This window comes from Podarcis vaucheri (genome assembly GCF_965113315.1).
Source record: "Podarcis vaucheri genome assembly, chromosome: Z".
Classification (NCBI taxonomy): Eukaryota; Metazoa; Chordata; class Lepidosauria; order Squamata; family Lacertidae; genus Podarcis; species Podarcis vaucheri.
In genome coordinates, this window is record NC_138758.1 from 11,149,633 (window position 1) to 11,166,442 (window position 16,810).

A 16,810-nucleotide genomic window follows, 5' to 3' on the forward strand; every position below is an offset into this window, starting at 1 on the left:
CCAGGTTAAAGGTAAAGACCATTAGATCCAGTTGTGGCCGACTCTGGGGTTGCGGTGCTCATCTCGCTTTATTGGCCAAGGGAGCCGGCGTACAGCTTCCGGCATGACTAAGCCGCTTCTGGCGAACCAGAGCAGCACACGGAAACGCCGTTTACCTAATTATCTACTTGCAATTTGATGTGCTTTCGAACTGCTAGGTTGGCAGGAGCTGGAACCGAGCAACAGGAGCTCACCCCGTCACAGGGATTCGAACCGCCGACCTTCTGATCGGCAAGTCCTAGGCTCTGTGGTTTAACCCACAGTGCCACCCATGTCCCATTTCCCAGGTTAGGGCAGGGGAATTACTCTGCCTAAAATCCTAGAGAGCTGCTGCCCGCCAGTGTAGACAGTACTGAGCTAGCTCTGGCAGGGGACACATACTCCTTTTTCTGGGGCAGTTTGTCCACCTTTGCTCCCCACCCTGCACTCAGCTCTGACCTCTGGCTCCCAGACGCTGTCAGCATGCAACAGAGGCCACACCCTGGGAATGGTTTCAACTGGCCAGGTGTGTGGTGTCAGCCACCCATGAAAGCTCCCTATCTTGGGTCACCCAGACTTGGCATACACTCACCCTGAGGTTTGGATGCATCAATTGTTGGGGGCGCGCGGTTTCACTGTCTTCTAGATCCCTTTCCAGTTTCCCAGACGTCTGAGGGGCACCCACCCTTGTTCTTGCAGAAACTCTCCTTGAACTCTCCTTGTCTTTTTGTTTTGCAGGTTTTTAAAGAAGACCTACAGGAGCTCAGGTATGCCTGTTTTTGGTCAATCTGCCAGTTGCTTGTGTCAAACACGATGGATAAGTGGTTGCTGAAAAGCAAAGAGTGGGGAACTTTTTTCCCCAGCCCAAGAAGAACTAGACTTCTGGGGGGAGGGGGACTGCATCCCCGTGGTGGGTGATACCAGGTGCAAAAGTGGTTGGAGCAACAGGTGTGACTCGTACCTTTTGTCCGGTAGACTGAATTTCTATTCTCTCTTTCTCCATGTGGCACACACAAATACTTCCACCTCCCTCTCTCCCACCAGGAAAGCAAGAAGCATTATTACAGTTAAGAAATACTTTCCAGCTAGGAATGCATACCTGAGGGTAGCACAGCGCAGGGACAGTGACCTGGAAAGACTCCTGGGGGGGCAGATGGAGAGGTTTGGAGGGCCACGTTATACCTGCAGGCTTGAAGCTCCTCACCCCTGCCATAGATCCCCTTCATGTGTTACTTGGATGAAGTGGGGCTCCACACGTTGATGGGAGCAGTGGCTGGGGGACGCCCTGTTGGCCCTGCCTCCAGCATCCTCAAGGCATTTTGGACCGCAGTCAGCTCATGGGAACCTAAACTACGGATGCCCATTCTCAACACATGGATATCGTGAGCGGGGCTAGTCAAGTGTGTGTGATGTCAACAGGCAGCACCTACATTCCAGAGCACATGGAGGGGAGATAAGACTTTTCTGCTCCACTGCCCTCTGCAAAGAGAGAACAGTGAGGGCTTGGAAATGGGGCAGGTTTTCTTAAAATGACACAAACAGTTGGTCACTCAGTGTTAGTGGGAGCTAAGGAAGACATATCGTTAGGCCACAGTTAGACGTACGCACAGAGAAAGAGGGCGAGAGCAGCACACACAGGAAGTGGTTCCTGTGGAGCAGCACACACAGGAAGTGGAGACTGTGGTGGAGTCTCCTTTGGAGGTCTTTAAGCAGAGGCTTGACAACCATATGTCAGGAGTGCTCTGATGGTGTTTCCTGCTTGGCAGGGGGTTGGACTCGATGGCCCTTGTGGTCTCTTCCAACTCTATGATTCCAACTCTATGATTCTATGGCAGTCGAAGAACTTGACAGATTTCAGGTTTCAGTTGTAGGCTGCCAGGGTTACTCCAGCCAGCTGAAACACAAAGCGCAATGGTCAAGAGTAGGACCTGGGAGAGCAGGGTTCGAATCCCCACTCAGCCATGAAGCTCACTGGGTGACTTTGGACCAGTCACCATCTCTTTGCCTAACCCACCTCACAGGGTCATTGTGAGGAATAAATGGGTGGGGGGAGGAGAACCATATGCACCACCTTTGAGATCCCTGGAAGATAAAGGCAGTATATAAAATACAATAAACAAATAAAACTTTAAGCGTGGGCCCCATCCACAATGTATACTTAAATCACCATGATATCATTTTAAACAAGCATCCTGGTAACTGTAGTTTGCTATAAGGGTACAGAGGGTCAGGAAACACCCCCCCCCCAAACACACGCACACTCCCCTCACATAGCCACAATTCCCAGAGTGCTTTAATCAATCCCTTATCCCAGGGAACTCTGTGAAGTTTAGTTGTGTGAGGGAAATAGGGGCATCCTAGCAGCATTCTTAACTAAGTTACAGTTCCCACGATGCTTTGGGTAAAGCCATGCCTGGTTAAAATGGTATCGTAACGCTTTGGCTGTATAGTGTAGAAGTGGGCTTGGTCTCTGCTTCATCTCAGTTTTCAGGCAGGCTAATTCAGTAGCCTGTTAATATTACAAATCGGCTGATGAAATATGGCTGGCAGCTTCTTCTCCCCACCCCCAACTATCACAAAAGAGATTGTTGGTGCTTAGGAGAGAAGCATTGCCCTGTCATCCCACTCAGATGGAATTTTGCATGTAATAGTTTACTAATGAGCTCATTGGAAGCCAGGAGAATCACCCTGATGTTGTATAACATGTCCCTTTTTTTTGATGTGGTGCTGAGTGCATGTTATATAGAAGAGATGGGCCTCTATCTGTTCTTCTAAATTATATCTTTCTCGCTTGCATGTAATTACCCACTAATACACACACAAACTTTTGTAATTACTTGCATGTAATTACCCACTAATACACACACAAACTTTTTATTGTTGTTGTTAATAGCAAGACAGTTGGTATTTCTGAATGAGACGCCCTGTTCTACTTTTAAAACATTTCCTTCTGTTTTCAAAGGACGGTGATATAACAAGCAGAATCCGCCTGTATTGTCTGGGTGTGATCGCTTGTTCTAATTAGCAAGCAAAATATGCCATTTGTTACGTGGACTTAGTCAAAATCTCTGCCGGGTGGTGTAGAGCAGATGCTTTGCATAAGCACTAAAGTGCTGCAGAGGCTGCATTAGAAACAACCTGTCATTGGACATAGCAAGAGAGAGAAAATGAGAGTGAACTCAAGACCTGCTGGCAAAGGTTTGGCTGGGGTTTAAAAATGCATCGGTGCTGTTGCATTAATGCTGTATCATACCACTTTAAACAACCATGGCTTTCCCCCAAAGAATCCTGGATACTGTAGTTTGTTAAGGGTGCTGAATGATGTTCAGAGACACACCCACCCCTTAACCTGCCTAGGGCTACAATACTCAGAGTTCCTTGGCAAGAGGGATAGATTTTTAAACCACTCTGGAAGTTGTAGCTCTTTGTGCGGGATAGGGGTTTCCTAAATGCCAGTTCCCATGATTCTTTGGGGGAAACTAAAGTAAAGAGTAAAGGGACCCCTGACCATTAGGTCAAGTCGTGACCAACTCTGGGGTTGTGGTGCTCATCTCACTTTACTGGCCAAGGGAGCTGGCGTACAGCTTCCGGGTCATGTGGCCAGCATGACTAAGCCACTTCTGGCAACCATAGCAGCTCACAGAAACGCCGTTTACCTTCCCGCCGGAGCAGTACCTATTTATCTACTTGCACTTCGTGCTTTCTAGGTTGGCAGGAGCAGGGACCGAGCAATGGGAGCTCACCCTGTCGCAGGGATTCGAACCATCGACCTTCTGATCGGCAAGTCCTAGGCTCAGTGGTTTAACCCACAGCGCCACCCGCGTTGGGGGAAACTATGCTGTTTAAATTGGTATGATACCACTTTAAACATATAGTGGAGACTGAGGCACAGACTCTTCTTCCTGCCTCCATCACTAGCGATGTTGGTGAACTGTTGGCTCCCCAACCCCTTCACCTCTCGCCTTCTCTTCTACCATGAAGTTCTGGGTGAGGTTTTCACTCAGCTAGGGAAACTTTTCTGTTCCATTTACTCATCTTTTTTAAAAAATCTATACCCCACTTTTCACCACCTGGGGCCCAAACCAACTTACAAAATACAATAGACAGAATTCAAAACAGAAATTGAACATTAGAGGATTAAAACATCGGAGAAGCATTTGTGATAACAAAATCAGCTGTCCAAGACCCTTAGGCTGAAATACACACCTGTAACCAAAATCTCTCTTTAAAAACTTGATTCTGTATAGTTTGACCACAAGGTTGTTGTGCTGACTTTCCTTATGGGGGGCTTCTTAAAGCGCAATTCCACATCCAGTAAGCTACTATCTTTTCTTCCTTTAATAATTGGGAGAAGGACATACTTCATAATGGGGTTCGTGTGCCGTTTGCCTCAATTTGCTCTTTTATTTTAAGGATTCCAGAAGATTTCATTGTGGACTTCACCACTGTAGTCTTTGGAAACAGGTAAGTTTGCAGATTTTCAGTTTTTCCCTTTCCCTTTCTTGAGATTTGCATCATTCCCTAACCTATATCTCTCTCCACAAGGTCTTATTCTTTCATTTAATATATTTCTGAACAAGCAATTCATCAGAAAGTTTATTGGTTCCCCCTAATTAAGGAGGGGGAATTAGGGGGTTACCACAGAGAATGCCCTCTCTTGTGGGTGGTGGGCGTACCAAGAGGATCCCCTTCATATCCCAGACACTGATACTGGCCTGTGTTCCTTAGTCATGGCAGTATACCTTACTCTTTTGATTATTCACTGAAGTCATACTCCAGTTTTCCCAGTTCATTGCCTCTGGAGCAATGTTGGTGAACATTGGCCCTGGGGCCAGATGTGGCCCCCCCAACCTCTCTGTCTGGCCCTCGGGATTCTCTCCAGGCCACACACCTGCCTTATGCCACCCTCCCTCCCTATGCCACACCAGTGTCTTGCTGCATACCCTCCTTGAGTGTTTTTGCCTGGCTGGAATTTGCCCTTAAACTTTGGCTATTTCTCTTGCTTGCTTGCCTGAATGAAGGGGGCAGAGAACTAAGTGAGTGTGTGCAGAAAACTAGCTTGGTATACAAAGGTAAAATTTGCTTTTGCCTCTCGAGCTGCTTTTGCCTCTGATCTTGCCCACTGCTGGGTGTGGCCCCCTGGAAAATTGTCCAGAAGGGAAGGTGGCCCTTGGGGTACAAAGGTTCCATTGCGCCACTGCTCTGAAGAGTCTCGCTCCTGCTTTCTTGAGTGCCGTTTCTTTTTTCCTCACCAACAGGCAACCTGCACTTGAAGAGGCCATTCAGAAGCAAGCTAGTAAGCTGCCTAGAATTGAAGACTTCAAGTGGAGGGTAGATGTGGCCATTTCTACCAGGTACTGGATATATGAAGCCCATGCCTGAATTTTCAGTGGGTGTCTGTGGAGGCTGGCCCAGTTTGGGCAGATGGGAAAGTTCCCCGCCAAATCTCCCCTCAGCCAGGTCCCACCTGGTTAGGAAAACATGAGCATGAAGATTATGTGTTACCTCCAGTGGCTGGGGGTCATGAGAAAGAGAGTGTCCTTCTTGCAGGCTTCCCGTAGGCCTCAGGGTGGCCTTTGTGAGAACAGAATGCTGGACTGGACAGGCCTTTGGTTTCATCCAGCAGAGCTGCTACATACTTAAAAAATAAGCACCTTCTCAAGCACATTTAGGAAAAGCCTAACCACCAGGACAGGTGTAAACCCAGAGGGACCCTGATCGTGTTCTTGTTGCCAACTGACAGTCTGCCATTCTCATAGTTGGTAGTTTTCCAGGCCGTAGCAGACAGGGAAGTAGGGAGCTGGTCTGCTGAAAGTCAGTCAGTCAATCAATCAATCAATCAATACATTTATAGTGTATAGCCAAAGGCCTTTAAAAAGGCAGAAGCAAGACTTTCTTTCTTCTGAAATCACATGACATAACGTATAAAAGTTCACAGCATAAAAAGTTTACAGCATAAATACTTAAAATTAGGAAGCATTAACATAACTGGAGGGACACGGGTGGCGCTGTGGGTTAAACCACAGAACCTAGGACTTGCTGATCGGAAGGTCGGTGGTTCAAATCCCCACGACGGAGTGAGCTCCCATTGCCCGGTCCCTGCTCCTGCCAACCTAGCAGTTCAAAAGCATGTCAAAGTGCAAGTAGATAAATAGATACCACTCCGGCGTGAAGGTAAACGGCGTTTCTGTGCGCTGCTCTGGTTCACCAGAAGCGGCTTAGTCATGCTGGCCACATGACCCGGAAGCTGTACGCCGGCTCCCTCGGCCAATAAAGCGAGATGAGCGCTGCACCCCAGAGTCAGTCACAACTGGACCTAATGCTCAGGGGTCCCTTTACCTTTACTAACATAACTGGAACAGAGCAAATTTGGCTACCAGGTTTGTAATTTGTAGATCTTTTATCAGTTAAGCCTAAGCGTTCGACTGTCACTTCCTGAGGGGAATCAGCCTAAGAAGAGATAAAAAAAAGTTGTCCGTGCATTGTATATAAGGGGCAAATCAGCAGGTTTTCATGATACCCTCCACCTGATTGCATACACAAATGCATTTGCGTTCCATAATGGGAATTCCTGGGTGTCTCCCTTCTAAGTATGCTGAAGGCATCTTTTGGGACCTTGGTTCAACAAAGGCTCTACGTAGTTGCAGGAAAGTCAGTGTCTCAAGGTAATCTGCTGAACATGCTTTAGGTAGAGAAACCTGACCTGACAGGAGCTGTTGAGGGATCTGGATCCCTCTATTTATTTGGAGTCAACAGTACTATCATCACAGTGGGTTTTATTATATATTGTGCACCAATGAAAGACTGGAGAACACATAGCTAAATATTCTTCACCTTAGTTGTTTTGGGAGGTGTAAACAGTCCTTCCTTGGAGAACGTGGGTTCCATTTTTGGGTTTCTTCCTTCTTGGTTTCCATCCCTTTGCCAGCTCCCCCAGAAACTTCCTGTTTATCCTCAGGCAACAGCCTCACCTACAGGCACGGGGAGAGTTCATTCTTGGCCATAGAGCTCTTGGCATCTGCTGATTTCTTTTCTAATTTTGGCAGAGGCCAACTGGCTGGCAGAATGGCACACACAGTGATTCATTTTCCACTTCTGGGGGGAGTATAGGAGTTCAACAAGGCTGGCTCCAGAAAGGCCCTCCCCTCAGTTTGGTTCCTATAATGTACTTGTCCAGTTTTCAGAGAGATGGGTTTCTTTCTCAGCAGATGTGGGGTTGTCATTGTTGTTTTGATAGCTTTCAATCAGAACGTTTCCCCACGTGCCCTAACTCTATTTAGATCTAATTTTCCATGTTTGAATTATGTGTGCTTTTGGTATCAAATCAAATCCAATTTAAACTCCTTCAGTTTTAACACCTTTCAACTCACCCGCTGCCCCCTTTTGCAAATACAAATTCATTAATTTGTTTTACAGATTGCCTTCCATATCTGGCTCAAGGTGGTTTCCAAGCATAGCCATCAAAACAACTAAAGATTAATTTAAAAACAAAGCAGCAGGAACACCTAAGCCAGAGATGTTCTCATCCAGCTAGAAAACCTTGAACAAACAATAATGACTCAAGGTTGCTTCCAAGGTCGTGTATTAGGTAAGGGGATGGTGGCCTTCAGCTGCTTTGCAGGGTAGCAGAGAGTGAATTACTGTTTTTGAAACTGCCCAGTTTGAGTGATATCATCATGCAGTCATCCTGTTTCTAATTAGCTTTAATGAAACAGTGTATTTTCAGGAATGGAAAAATTTTCACAAATGAGAAACGCAGTGGTACCTCAGGTTACATACGCTTCAGGTTACATACTCTTCAGGTTACAGACTCTGCTAACCCAGAAATAGTTAAGAACTTTGCTTCAGGATGAGAACAGAAATCGTGCTCCGGCAGCGCAGCAGCAGCAGGAGGCTCCATTAGCTAAAGTGGTGCTTCAGGTTAAGAACAGTTTCAGGTTAAGTACGGACCTCCGGAACGAATTAAGTACTTAACCCGTGGTACCACTGTAGTGGAAAACTACTCTCCCCTGCCACCCTGTTGACTTCCTGTGTGCTAGTTTGCTGAGAGTGCATCCCTACTGAGGGATGCTCATAACACTTTCAGAAATGAATCCTACTGCTAGGAGAGAGAGAGAGCAGTAAGTTGCATTCAACCAAACCTGGGCCCATTGAAATTAATGGGGCAAAATTAGTCATGCACATTAATTTCAGTGGGTCTGCTCTGAGTGGGACTTAGCTGGGACCAGCATTAGGGAAATTAAGGAATTTAGAGGGGGGTGGAATACCAGGTTGAAAGCAGCTGACATCATACTATAGGATAGATTATAATGTTATGGAACCTTTTTTGGCTTGGTGGAAGGACCTTAGATCAGTCCTTTGCACCTCCAGTGAAAAACTTCTCTGGTAGGAAGAAGAAAAGGCTTGCTCCTGAAATCTTAAGAGAGCAGTTACTTGTCACAGTAGGTAATAATGTGTTAGTGGTCCAGCTGTTTGAGCCTTTGATAGGGCAGCCCCAGCAGTTTTTCTTTCATTGGGGGGTGGGGGGAGAAGTATATAAATGATGAAGTCATAAGAAACAATAAAACAATACCAGCAATAATGATTATTTAAGCACGTAACCATAGTCTCCAGGAATACATCTTGTTCCATGCTTTAAACTGTGGAGAGCTCGTCAATTACCGTATTTTTTGCACCATAACACTCACTTTTTTCCTCCTAAAAAGTAAGGGGAAATGTCTGTGCGTGTTATGGAGGGAATGCCTACGGGTGGCATGCCTACGGATTTTCCTCCTCTAAAAACTATGTGCATGTTATGGTCGGGTGCGTGTTATAGAGCGAAAAATACGGTATTTTATTTATTTATTAAATCTTATATGCTGCTCTTCCTCAGAGTATCGCAAGGCTGTTTGCAGTATAAAAACACAACAATACATAGCCTAACAATAAACAAAACAATAACACACACACACACACACACACGGTTTATAAGGCTGGAGAGTGTTTAATTAGCCAAAGGCCTATGAAAAATGCAGTTTCTGTGCCAAAATGGGCCTAGACCTTCATTGAAATGGTTCTATAAAATCAGTTTCCTCCACGAGCGCATGGTTGGAAGAACACCTGTCAGGGCCATCTTACCCATAGGTGCCAAGGGTGTGGGGCACCCGGGAGCCAGGCTCTCAGGGGCACCAGGCCGAGAGTCTGGGGCCCGAGAGTTGGAGTCTGGGGTAGAAGCCACCCATGGGAGCAGCACCGCAGGCTCTTCTGCTGTGGGCAGCTCTGCATCATGAGTTCGGGGGTGAGCGAGCCAGCGAGGCACTGAGGCGGCTGGCTGGCTCCACCCTCCTGCGCACCTGAGATTGATGTAGGGCTGTGGAGAGGCCTGCCCAGCGCATGCTGCTCATACCATGAGGCGCCTGGCTTCGCTCAGTTGCCAACGCCTCGGGCTCGTTTGTTGCGCTGGGCTGGGGCACGCGCGCCGGGCGGATCTTTGCACCTCAGTGCTGCATATGCTTAAGACAGCCCTAACACCTGTGTTTTTCATATAGTGGTTATATCTTAAGAAAATTTGCATTGTATTTTTTATCCATATACCCACATTTGCTTACATGTAGAGTCCAGCTTTTGTGGCCATTAATTGGATCTGGTTTCCTGTCCAGCTTAAAGGCACACATTCCCCTGGAATGTAGCAGATACTGCCTGTGGGGTTTTTTTTTTGTTGTTGTTGTTGTTGTTGTTGTTTTGCACTTCATGTAAAGGACTCATGTCCATGTCTTCCTTGTTCCCCTAGCAACTCTAATGGTAATAATGTGGTTGATTTCAGCTCATTGGCTCGGGCTTTGCAGCCATCCATTTTAATGCAACTAAAGCTCTCTGACGGGTCAGCTCATCGCTTTGAAGTAAGTATTCTGCCATTGCTAAATAAGAGTGGGCTCGCTTTACATTCTTCGTACGACAGTGAATAGCTGTTTACTAGGAATTTTAGAAAGCCTTTGGAAGCAATTTATATTCATGGATTTGTATGGAGTTCTCTGAAAGACTGCTCTTAAGAATCAGGCACAGGGTGACCTGGGCTGCAAAATAAATTAAAGCTCTCAGAGTGCATTGCATTATCTCTGTTTCAAATATTCACTGAGTGCTGTGGTTTAAGAGGTTAAAACAACCGTGCCAAGGCATAAGGGTTGTGTGCTTTAGGAAAACTCCAAGAAGGAGACCCTAACAAGGGCTGAGCTTGATGGGTGAAAAAATGGAAATATACATCTCTTCTGGATTCAGAGAGAAACATGAAAAGCAAACAAGTCTGAAATATCCAACTGAATGGACTCTGGCTCAGTGATAGAGCATGCCAGTTGTCTCCGGTCCAGTTCCAGATAGGGCTGGGAATGTCATCCATCTGACACCTTGGAGAGCTGCTGCCAGTCAGTGTAGACAATACTGAACTAGATAGACCACTGGTCTGACTTCATATAAGGCAGCTTCATGTGTTTACTGTTTCCCATACATTTAGGTTGCAATCCTATACATACTTACCTGGGAGTAAGTCCCATTGAGCTTAAGGTACTTCCTTCTGAGCAGATCTTCATAGCAGTTCACTTCTTATGCATTCACCTTAATGGTTTATCCAGCTTACATTTAATTGCATTTTAAAAATAAATTAAAATCTTTAAGATTCCCTTGAAACTACACTTAAGCCTGCCACTTACGAACATCCGTCAGTCAGTCAGTCAATCAAACAAAGTGTATTTGTTGTTATGACCATCTCCTGGTCATTTCATCCAAAAAGGAAATGCAGAATATACCAGAATTATATTCCTATATAATAGGAAATAATTGATTTGTAGTGTGTCAGGCGTTGTTTAATAAAAACAAAAGCCACAGCTCATCATCTCAGAAGAAATTCAGCACAAAGTGTCAGTGTGGGTCCTCCATATGTTGTTGATCAACCATTTCTGAGGAGTGTATGGGGTATTAGGGGGAAAGTAGCACCCCTGGCGGGGGACACATCATGCTCCTTCTGCGATAGCTTGTCCACCTTTGGTCCCCACCCTGCACTCAGCTCTCACCTGTGGCTCCTAGAAACTGTCAGCATGTGACAACAGTCACAACTCAGAGAACTGCTTCAACTAGCTGGCTAAACTAAGTGAGGGTAGCCAAAGGGTCTCAAACCTTTAGTGAATTAGGGAATTCCCCTGCATGTGAAGACAGGCTCTAGCCGATTGAGATGACGAGACCAGTAGTGGGTCTAATGGTCAAGATGGTGGTTTCTGAATAAGCTGTTGAAGGAAGTGAGGGGCAGATGGGGTTTGTCAGCCTGGGAAGGTAGCTCATCTAGGAGAAGGAAAACTCTGGTCCTAAACCTCTGCTATACTCATTCATGAGAAAGGCTTCGGGAGTAAACCCCAAGGGAAAATCCATCCCTGCTGCTTTGTGGGACATCTTTGGGAGAAGAAAAGACTCAGGAGTAAACCCAACACAAATCCAGAATGGAGTCCCTAAAATGGTTGGATGGCGCCTTGTACTCCTCCTTCCGGCAACTGCTGCAGCCAAGGTGGTGCCAAATGTATTGCTCAGATTTCCTTTGGGGCACACCAACAAGGCTGATAAGAGAGTCTTGTTGTCTGGGTTTCCCAGGACCTCCCTACACACTGTCCAGGCTTGCATCCCAGAGAGGAGGCTCGCTCCATTGCCTCTTGAGACAGACTGATGCCAAGAGCAGTTCTTGTTGGCCACAGACTTTAATCAGCTCAGCCGTCTAAATATGCAAATACCGTATTTTTCGCTCTATAGGACGCACTTTTCCCCCTCCAAAAATTAAGGGGAAATGTGTGTGCGTCCTATGGAGCGAATGCAGGCTCGTTGGCTTCAGCAATAGCAACACGAAGCCTCCGAAGCGCAGAGGGAGAGCTCCCCCCGCGCTCCAGAGGCTTCGTGCTGCTTTCGCTGAAGCTGCCTGAAGCCCCCGGAGTGCAGTGGGAACTCCTGCTGCTCTCCGGGGGCTTCAGGCAGCTATCTGCAGGTCTTCGGAGTGCAGCTAGAACTCCTGCTGCACTCTGGAGGCTTGCGGATAGCCGCCTGAAGCCTGGAGAGTGAAAGGGGTCGGTGCACACCAATCCCTCTTGTTCTCCAGGCTTCACTTCGCTGGAGAGGCGCTGCCCAGTTTTCCCTCTCTGCGCAGCACCCCTTCAGTGAAGCAGGAGGAGAAATGGAAGGGGCTCCGTTTCTCCTGCCGCTTCGCTAAAGGGGCGCTGAGCAGAGAGGGGGAGAATTTCTTTTTTTCCTGTTCTCCCCCTCCTATGGTCCGGTGTATCCTATAGAGCGAAAAATATGGTAACTAATGAACATTGGAGATGCAAGATATAGTTAGGAGTGTAGGAAGCTCGCTTATTCCAAGTCAGACCACTGGTACATCTAGCCCTGCATGCTGGCTGACAACAGCTCTCCAGAGTTGTCTCCTAGCCTTACCTGGAGATGTCAGGGATGGAACCTGAAGCCTTCTAGATGCAAAGCAGATGCTCTGCCCAGTGAGCTATGGTGCACGGCCTTGTAAATTCACACTAAGCTTTGGTCTTCAAACCTTTCTAGGGCCGCCGTTCTGCTTTTACAGAGAATTGCAGGGTTGTAAAGTGCAGCGGCCATGGAGAGGTGCTTGCCCACACAAATGGTGCCTTCTTGAAAGGGGGGCCCTCTTTCTCAGAGTGGTTCCTGCAAGGCTGCCTTCGTGTTTAAGCAACAAGTTTTAGCAAGCCCATGTATACCAGTTGCTGGAAATTGCAAGCAGAGAACATTGGGTTGCCCCCATATCCTGCTGGTGGACTCCGAGGCTTCTGGTGGCCATCGTGAGAGCTGGATACTGAACTGGGTGGGCTTTTAGCCTGATCCATTAGGGCTCTTAAGTTCTCCCCCATTCCTTTTTGGGAGGTGGGGGCAACATGGAACTGAGTGGGCAGTATTGTAGCTCTGTAGAAATTAATGTGGAATGCAGTTGTTGTGGTGCGGACAAGAAATAATTCTCCAGAGAGCAAGTTCTCCTTTTTGCCTGCATTTCATTTGAAAATCCATAATGTAGGTCAGGGCTGGGTAGCCTGTGGCCTTCCAGATGTTGTTGGAATGCAGCCCCTATCAGCAGCACACACACACACCCCAGCATTCAGGGGTGATGGGAGTTGAAGTCTAGCAACATCTGGAGGACCACAGGTTTCCCAGCACTGATGTAGATCCTACAAAGCTTAATCTGGAGTACGAAGTGTGTGATGTGAGATGTGAACTGGTATCAAACAGTGTGTCTTAAACCTGGGTCTCCAGCTGTTTTTTGGACTACCACTCCCATCATCCTTAGCTAGCTGGACCAGTGGTCAAGGATGGTGGGGACTGTAGTCCTAAAACAGCTGGAGATGCAAGCTTGGGAGACCCTGGTATAGAATCATAGAATTGTAGAGTTGGAAGGGACCCCGAGGGTCATCTAGTCCAGCCCCCTGCAGCGCAGGACTCTTGCCCAGTGTGGGGCTCAAACTCACAGCCCTTACATTAAGAATCACATGCTCTACCTACTGAGCTGTATGTTTGGCAGCAGGGAGATAAGCAGCCATTTCCACAGATTATCTCTCATTTAGTTCATGAATCTAATGAAGGGATTTGGCAAATAGATAAGGAAAATCCTTAGTGGTGTTGGCAGGCTGAAAGAGAAATTGATCCTGAGCTATCACATTTTTCTAAGTCAGCATACTCCTGTGCTAAGTGGCCAGGTCAGATCCTGTACTCTCCAGGAGGTGGGGAAAACACAGAAGTTGCTGAAACTGCGGCTTTTCTTTATACAAAGTTATGCAACCAGCTTGTTTGTTTTGTTCTGGGTGTTTTCAGGAGGTTGTTCCATCAAAGCAACATGAAAGAAGTTTCCCCCCAATGTTTTTCAATGCATTTGGGTTTGTTTGTTTTTTAAAAAGTATTTTGGAAAGTTGTGCATTCGGACACCTTTTAAGATATCATTAGCACATTTTGGGTGATTATTCCCGAGGAGCAGGTTTTCACCTATGTTTGGATATAGCAGGATGCCATTTTCAATCAAGATGGCAAGCTAAATATTTCAAAACTGATTTTAACCGCTGACTTCAAAACTGCCCCGATATTTTGGTATCTTTTGAGTTCCTGAGTAACAAGTGCAAGGCTGCTGCTAATAAATCTAACAGTTAGATCTGCTGTTGATAATCAGTTTTGATGACAGACTTAATGGCAAAATCCTGTACATGCGTACTGGTTGAACGTTATTATTATCTGCAGAGGAGAGAACTCTCTAGGTAGATCCTGCATCCTCAGAATTGCAGGGGATGACAGCCTGGGAAAAGGCATTCTCTGTGGCAGCCTCTAAATTGTACAACTGCCTTCCTATCTGGCACCGTCGTTATGTAGTTTCTGACAGATGCTGACGTCTCACCTTTTGTCCCTGGCTTTTGACAATTAAAGTAGTGCGTTTTGTGGGACCCGCCCCTTTTGCTGAATTTATACTGTTCTGTTGTGTTTGGAATGGATTTATGTGTTTTATCATTGTAATGCTGTTGACTTGTTCTTATAATTTCATTTTCTGTAATTGCATATTGTCAAAACTAGCCCTCAGATATTACAGGGCAGATAAGAAAGCTTTGCAATTTGTAAATAAATACTTGGGAGTAAATCCACTGAGTTCCGAAGCGCTTTCTCCCAGATGCATGGGTACGGAATTGAAGGAGGCTCAAAGTGGCTAGGAAATGAAAGTTGCTGTCTCCCTTTGTAGTCATGTTGGGCAGGAAATTTTTGTGGGCTAGTTAAGATCTGCAAAAATGCAATTAATTAGATCATTTCAATTTGGGGGACATAATGTTCAGGTGATCTGTCAGATTTCTCCTCTGGTGATTTGTCCTCTAAATAGGTTCAGGATTCAGGGGCCTCCTACAAGCCTATTATATATTCTCAGAAGGAGATGTTGTGCCCTGACCTTTCTGGGTATTTTTATGTTCCAGGTGCCAGCTGGAAAATTCCAAGAATTAAGGTACAATGTTGCTCTGATCCTGAAGGAGATGAATGACCTGGAGAAAAGGAGTGTTCTGAAAATTCAGGACTGAACCCTTTCTGATTAAATTATTGGGGCTTGAAGACATTAGGAGAACCACACAAGAAACACCATCAAAAAGAAGTTGCTTCTGTTTTGTAATCACATGTATTGCAACGTCACCCTTCTGATAATGTGGCTGTAAATATTTTTTCGCCTGTGTATTAGAAGCAGCTATTAGATTGTTGTTATTTTTTCTTTAAGTTTTACACATAAAGATAGCATTATCCTCGTTGGATAAGCCCTTTTGCGTGATTCATTGAAACGTTTTTAAAATAGCTGCTCCTATAGATGTGAAAAAGCCCTTTCTGAAAGAGTGCTGATTCATCTCACTAATTATTTCTAAGGGTTTGTGAGAGATTTGCTCACAACCCGCTCTACAGGCAGCATAGAAAAACAGGTGGGGAAAGGTGTTGTAGCCTTTCAAATGACCTTTAGCTGAAAAACAGGGAAATTTGTCAGGAATGAAATTCAGTTTGTTTGTTTGCTTGCTTGCTTGCGTGCGTGTGTGCACGTGTGCTTGCTTGTTTGCTTAAAGAATAATTGCAGTTGGCAATGTGCTGCATACAATGAAAGTAAAAGAGACTTGAAGTTTGTTGAAGAAGCAGCAGCAGCAGGGAAGTATCCCTAAACTGTGTAACTCCACTCAAGGCCTTTATCATATTGTATCGTATCGTTAAACCTTTATTGGCATCACATACAAACATACAAGACAAATCAATACAGAATTACCACTTCCCCAGTGGCACAAAACATTTGCTAAAAGAAAGGAGGCAGAGCAGTCTATCCTCACATCTCCAGGGAGATCAGACGTCTGCAGTGTATTTCAATGACAAAAACCAAATAGAGATATTTAGCCACTAACTTGGTGAGCTCCTGATCATTCGCCAGTAATAGAAAATGTATGACCTCTGACTCTGGTTTCCATATGGGGATACAGAGTTGATTTAGAAATTGCTGGTGGAGATCAGCATATAGTTTACAATTGAAAACCATATGTGTGAGGGTTTCCACCAGGTGGTCTTCACATGGGCAAGTTCTTTCTCCTTCCACCCTACCAGAGAAACTTCCCTAAAGGAGGTTTGATGGATTTGAATTAAACCTGGCCAGCGAAAATGTCCTTCTTTCTTAAGGGTCAAGGCTTTATTAATTATTTTGGGGAACTGGGGGGACTGTTGGCCAGGCCGTAGTGTCACTGTTGCACGGGATCCTTGGCATAGAGTTGGAAGGGGCCACAAGGATCATCCACTCCAACAACCTGCAGTGCTCAAAGTGTGGGGCTCAAATCCATGATCCTTAGATTAAGAGTTTCATGCTCTACCGATGGAGCTATGGACCCAGTTATCCAAACTTCTTCTGTTCAACTGAGCAATATATACATTCAGAGGGGAAAGAAAAGCCTGCTGGATCAGGCCCCATCTAGAGCAGCATCCTCTTTTCACAGAAGCAAGCTAAATGCCTCTGGGAAGCCTGCAAGCAGAATCTGAGAACAACAGTGCTCTGGATACATCGTCGGAGGCAATATATTCAGAGATGTATTGCCTCCGACAATGGAGGTAGAACACGGCCCTTGCAGCTAGTAACCACTGAAAGCTTTATCGTCCATGAATTTTTCTAATCGTTGCAACAACCAGCCTAAGCTGCTTCCCACCACTCCTCCTTGGGGGGCCAAATTCTGTAGTATCATCAGTGCCTACATGACACTTTAAAACAGAAGTGGGCAACTTGCACCCC

General features: G+C 45.9%; 1 protein-coding gene across 1 annotated transcript in view; it reads left to right on the forward strand.

The window, feature by feature from the left end:
• The window catches only part of COMMD5 (COMM domain containing 5), a 35,641-nt gene extending 20,324 nt beyond the window's left edge, over positions 1-15,317 (forward strand). The window contains exons 3-7 of the mRNA XM_082207320.1: positions 757-785; positions 4,432-4,482; positions 5,277-5,372; positions 9,821-9,896; positions 14,988-15,317. Of these exons, the coding sequence (XP_082063446.1) occupies positions 757-785; positions 4,432-4,482; positions 5,277-5,372; positions 9,821-9,896; positions 14,988-15,089 (354 nt within the window). The 3' untranslated portion in view covers positions 15,090-15,317. The remainder of the gene's footprint in view (positions 1-756; positions 786-4,431; positions 4,483-5,276; positions 5,373-9,820; positions 9,897-14,987) is intronic.
• The last annotated feature ends 1,493 nt before the right edge of the window (positions 15,318-16,810 follow it).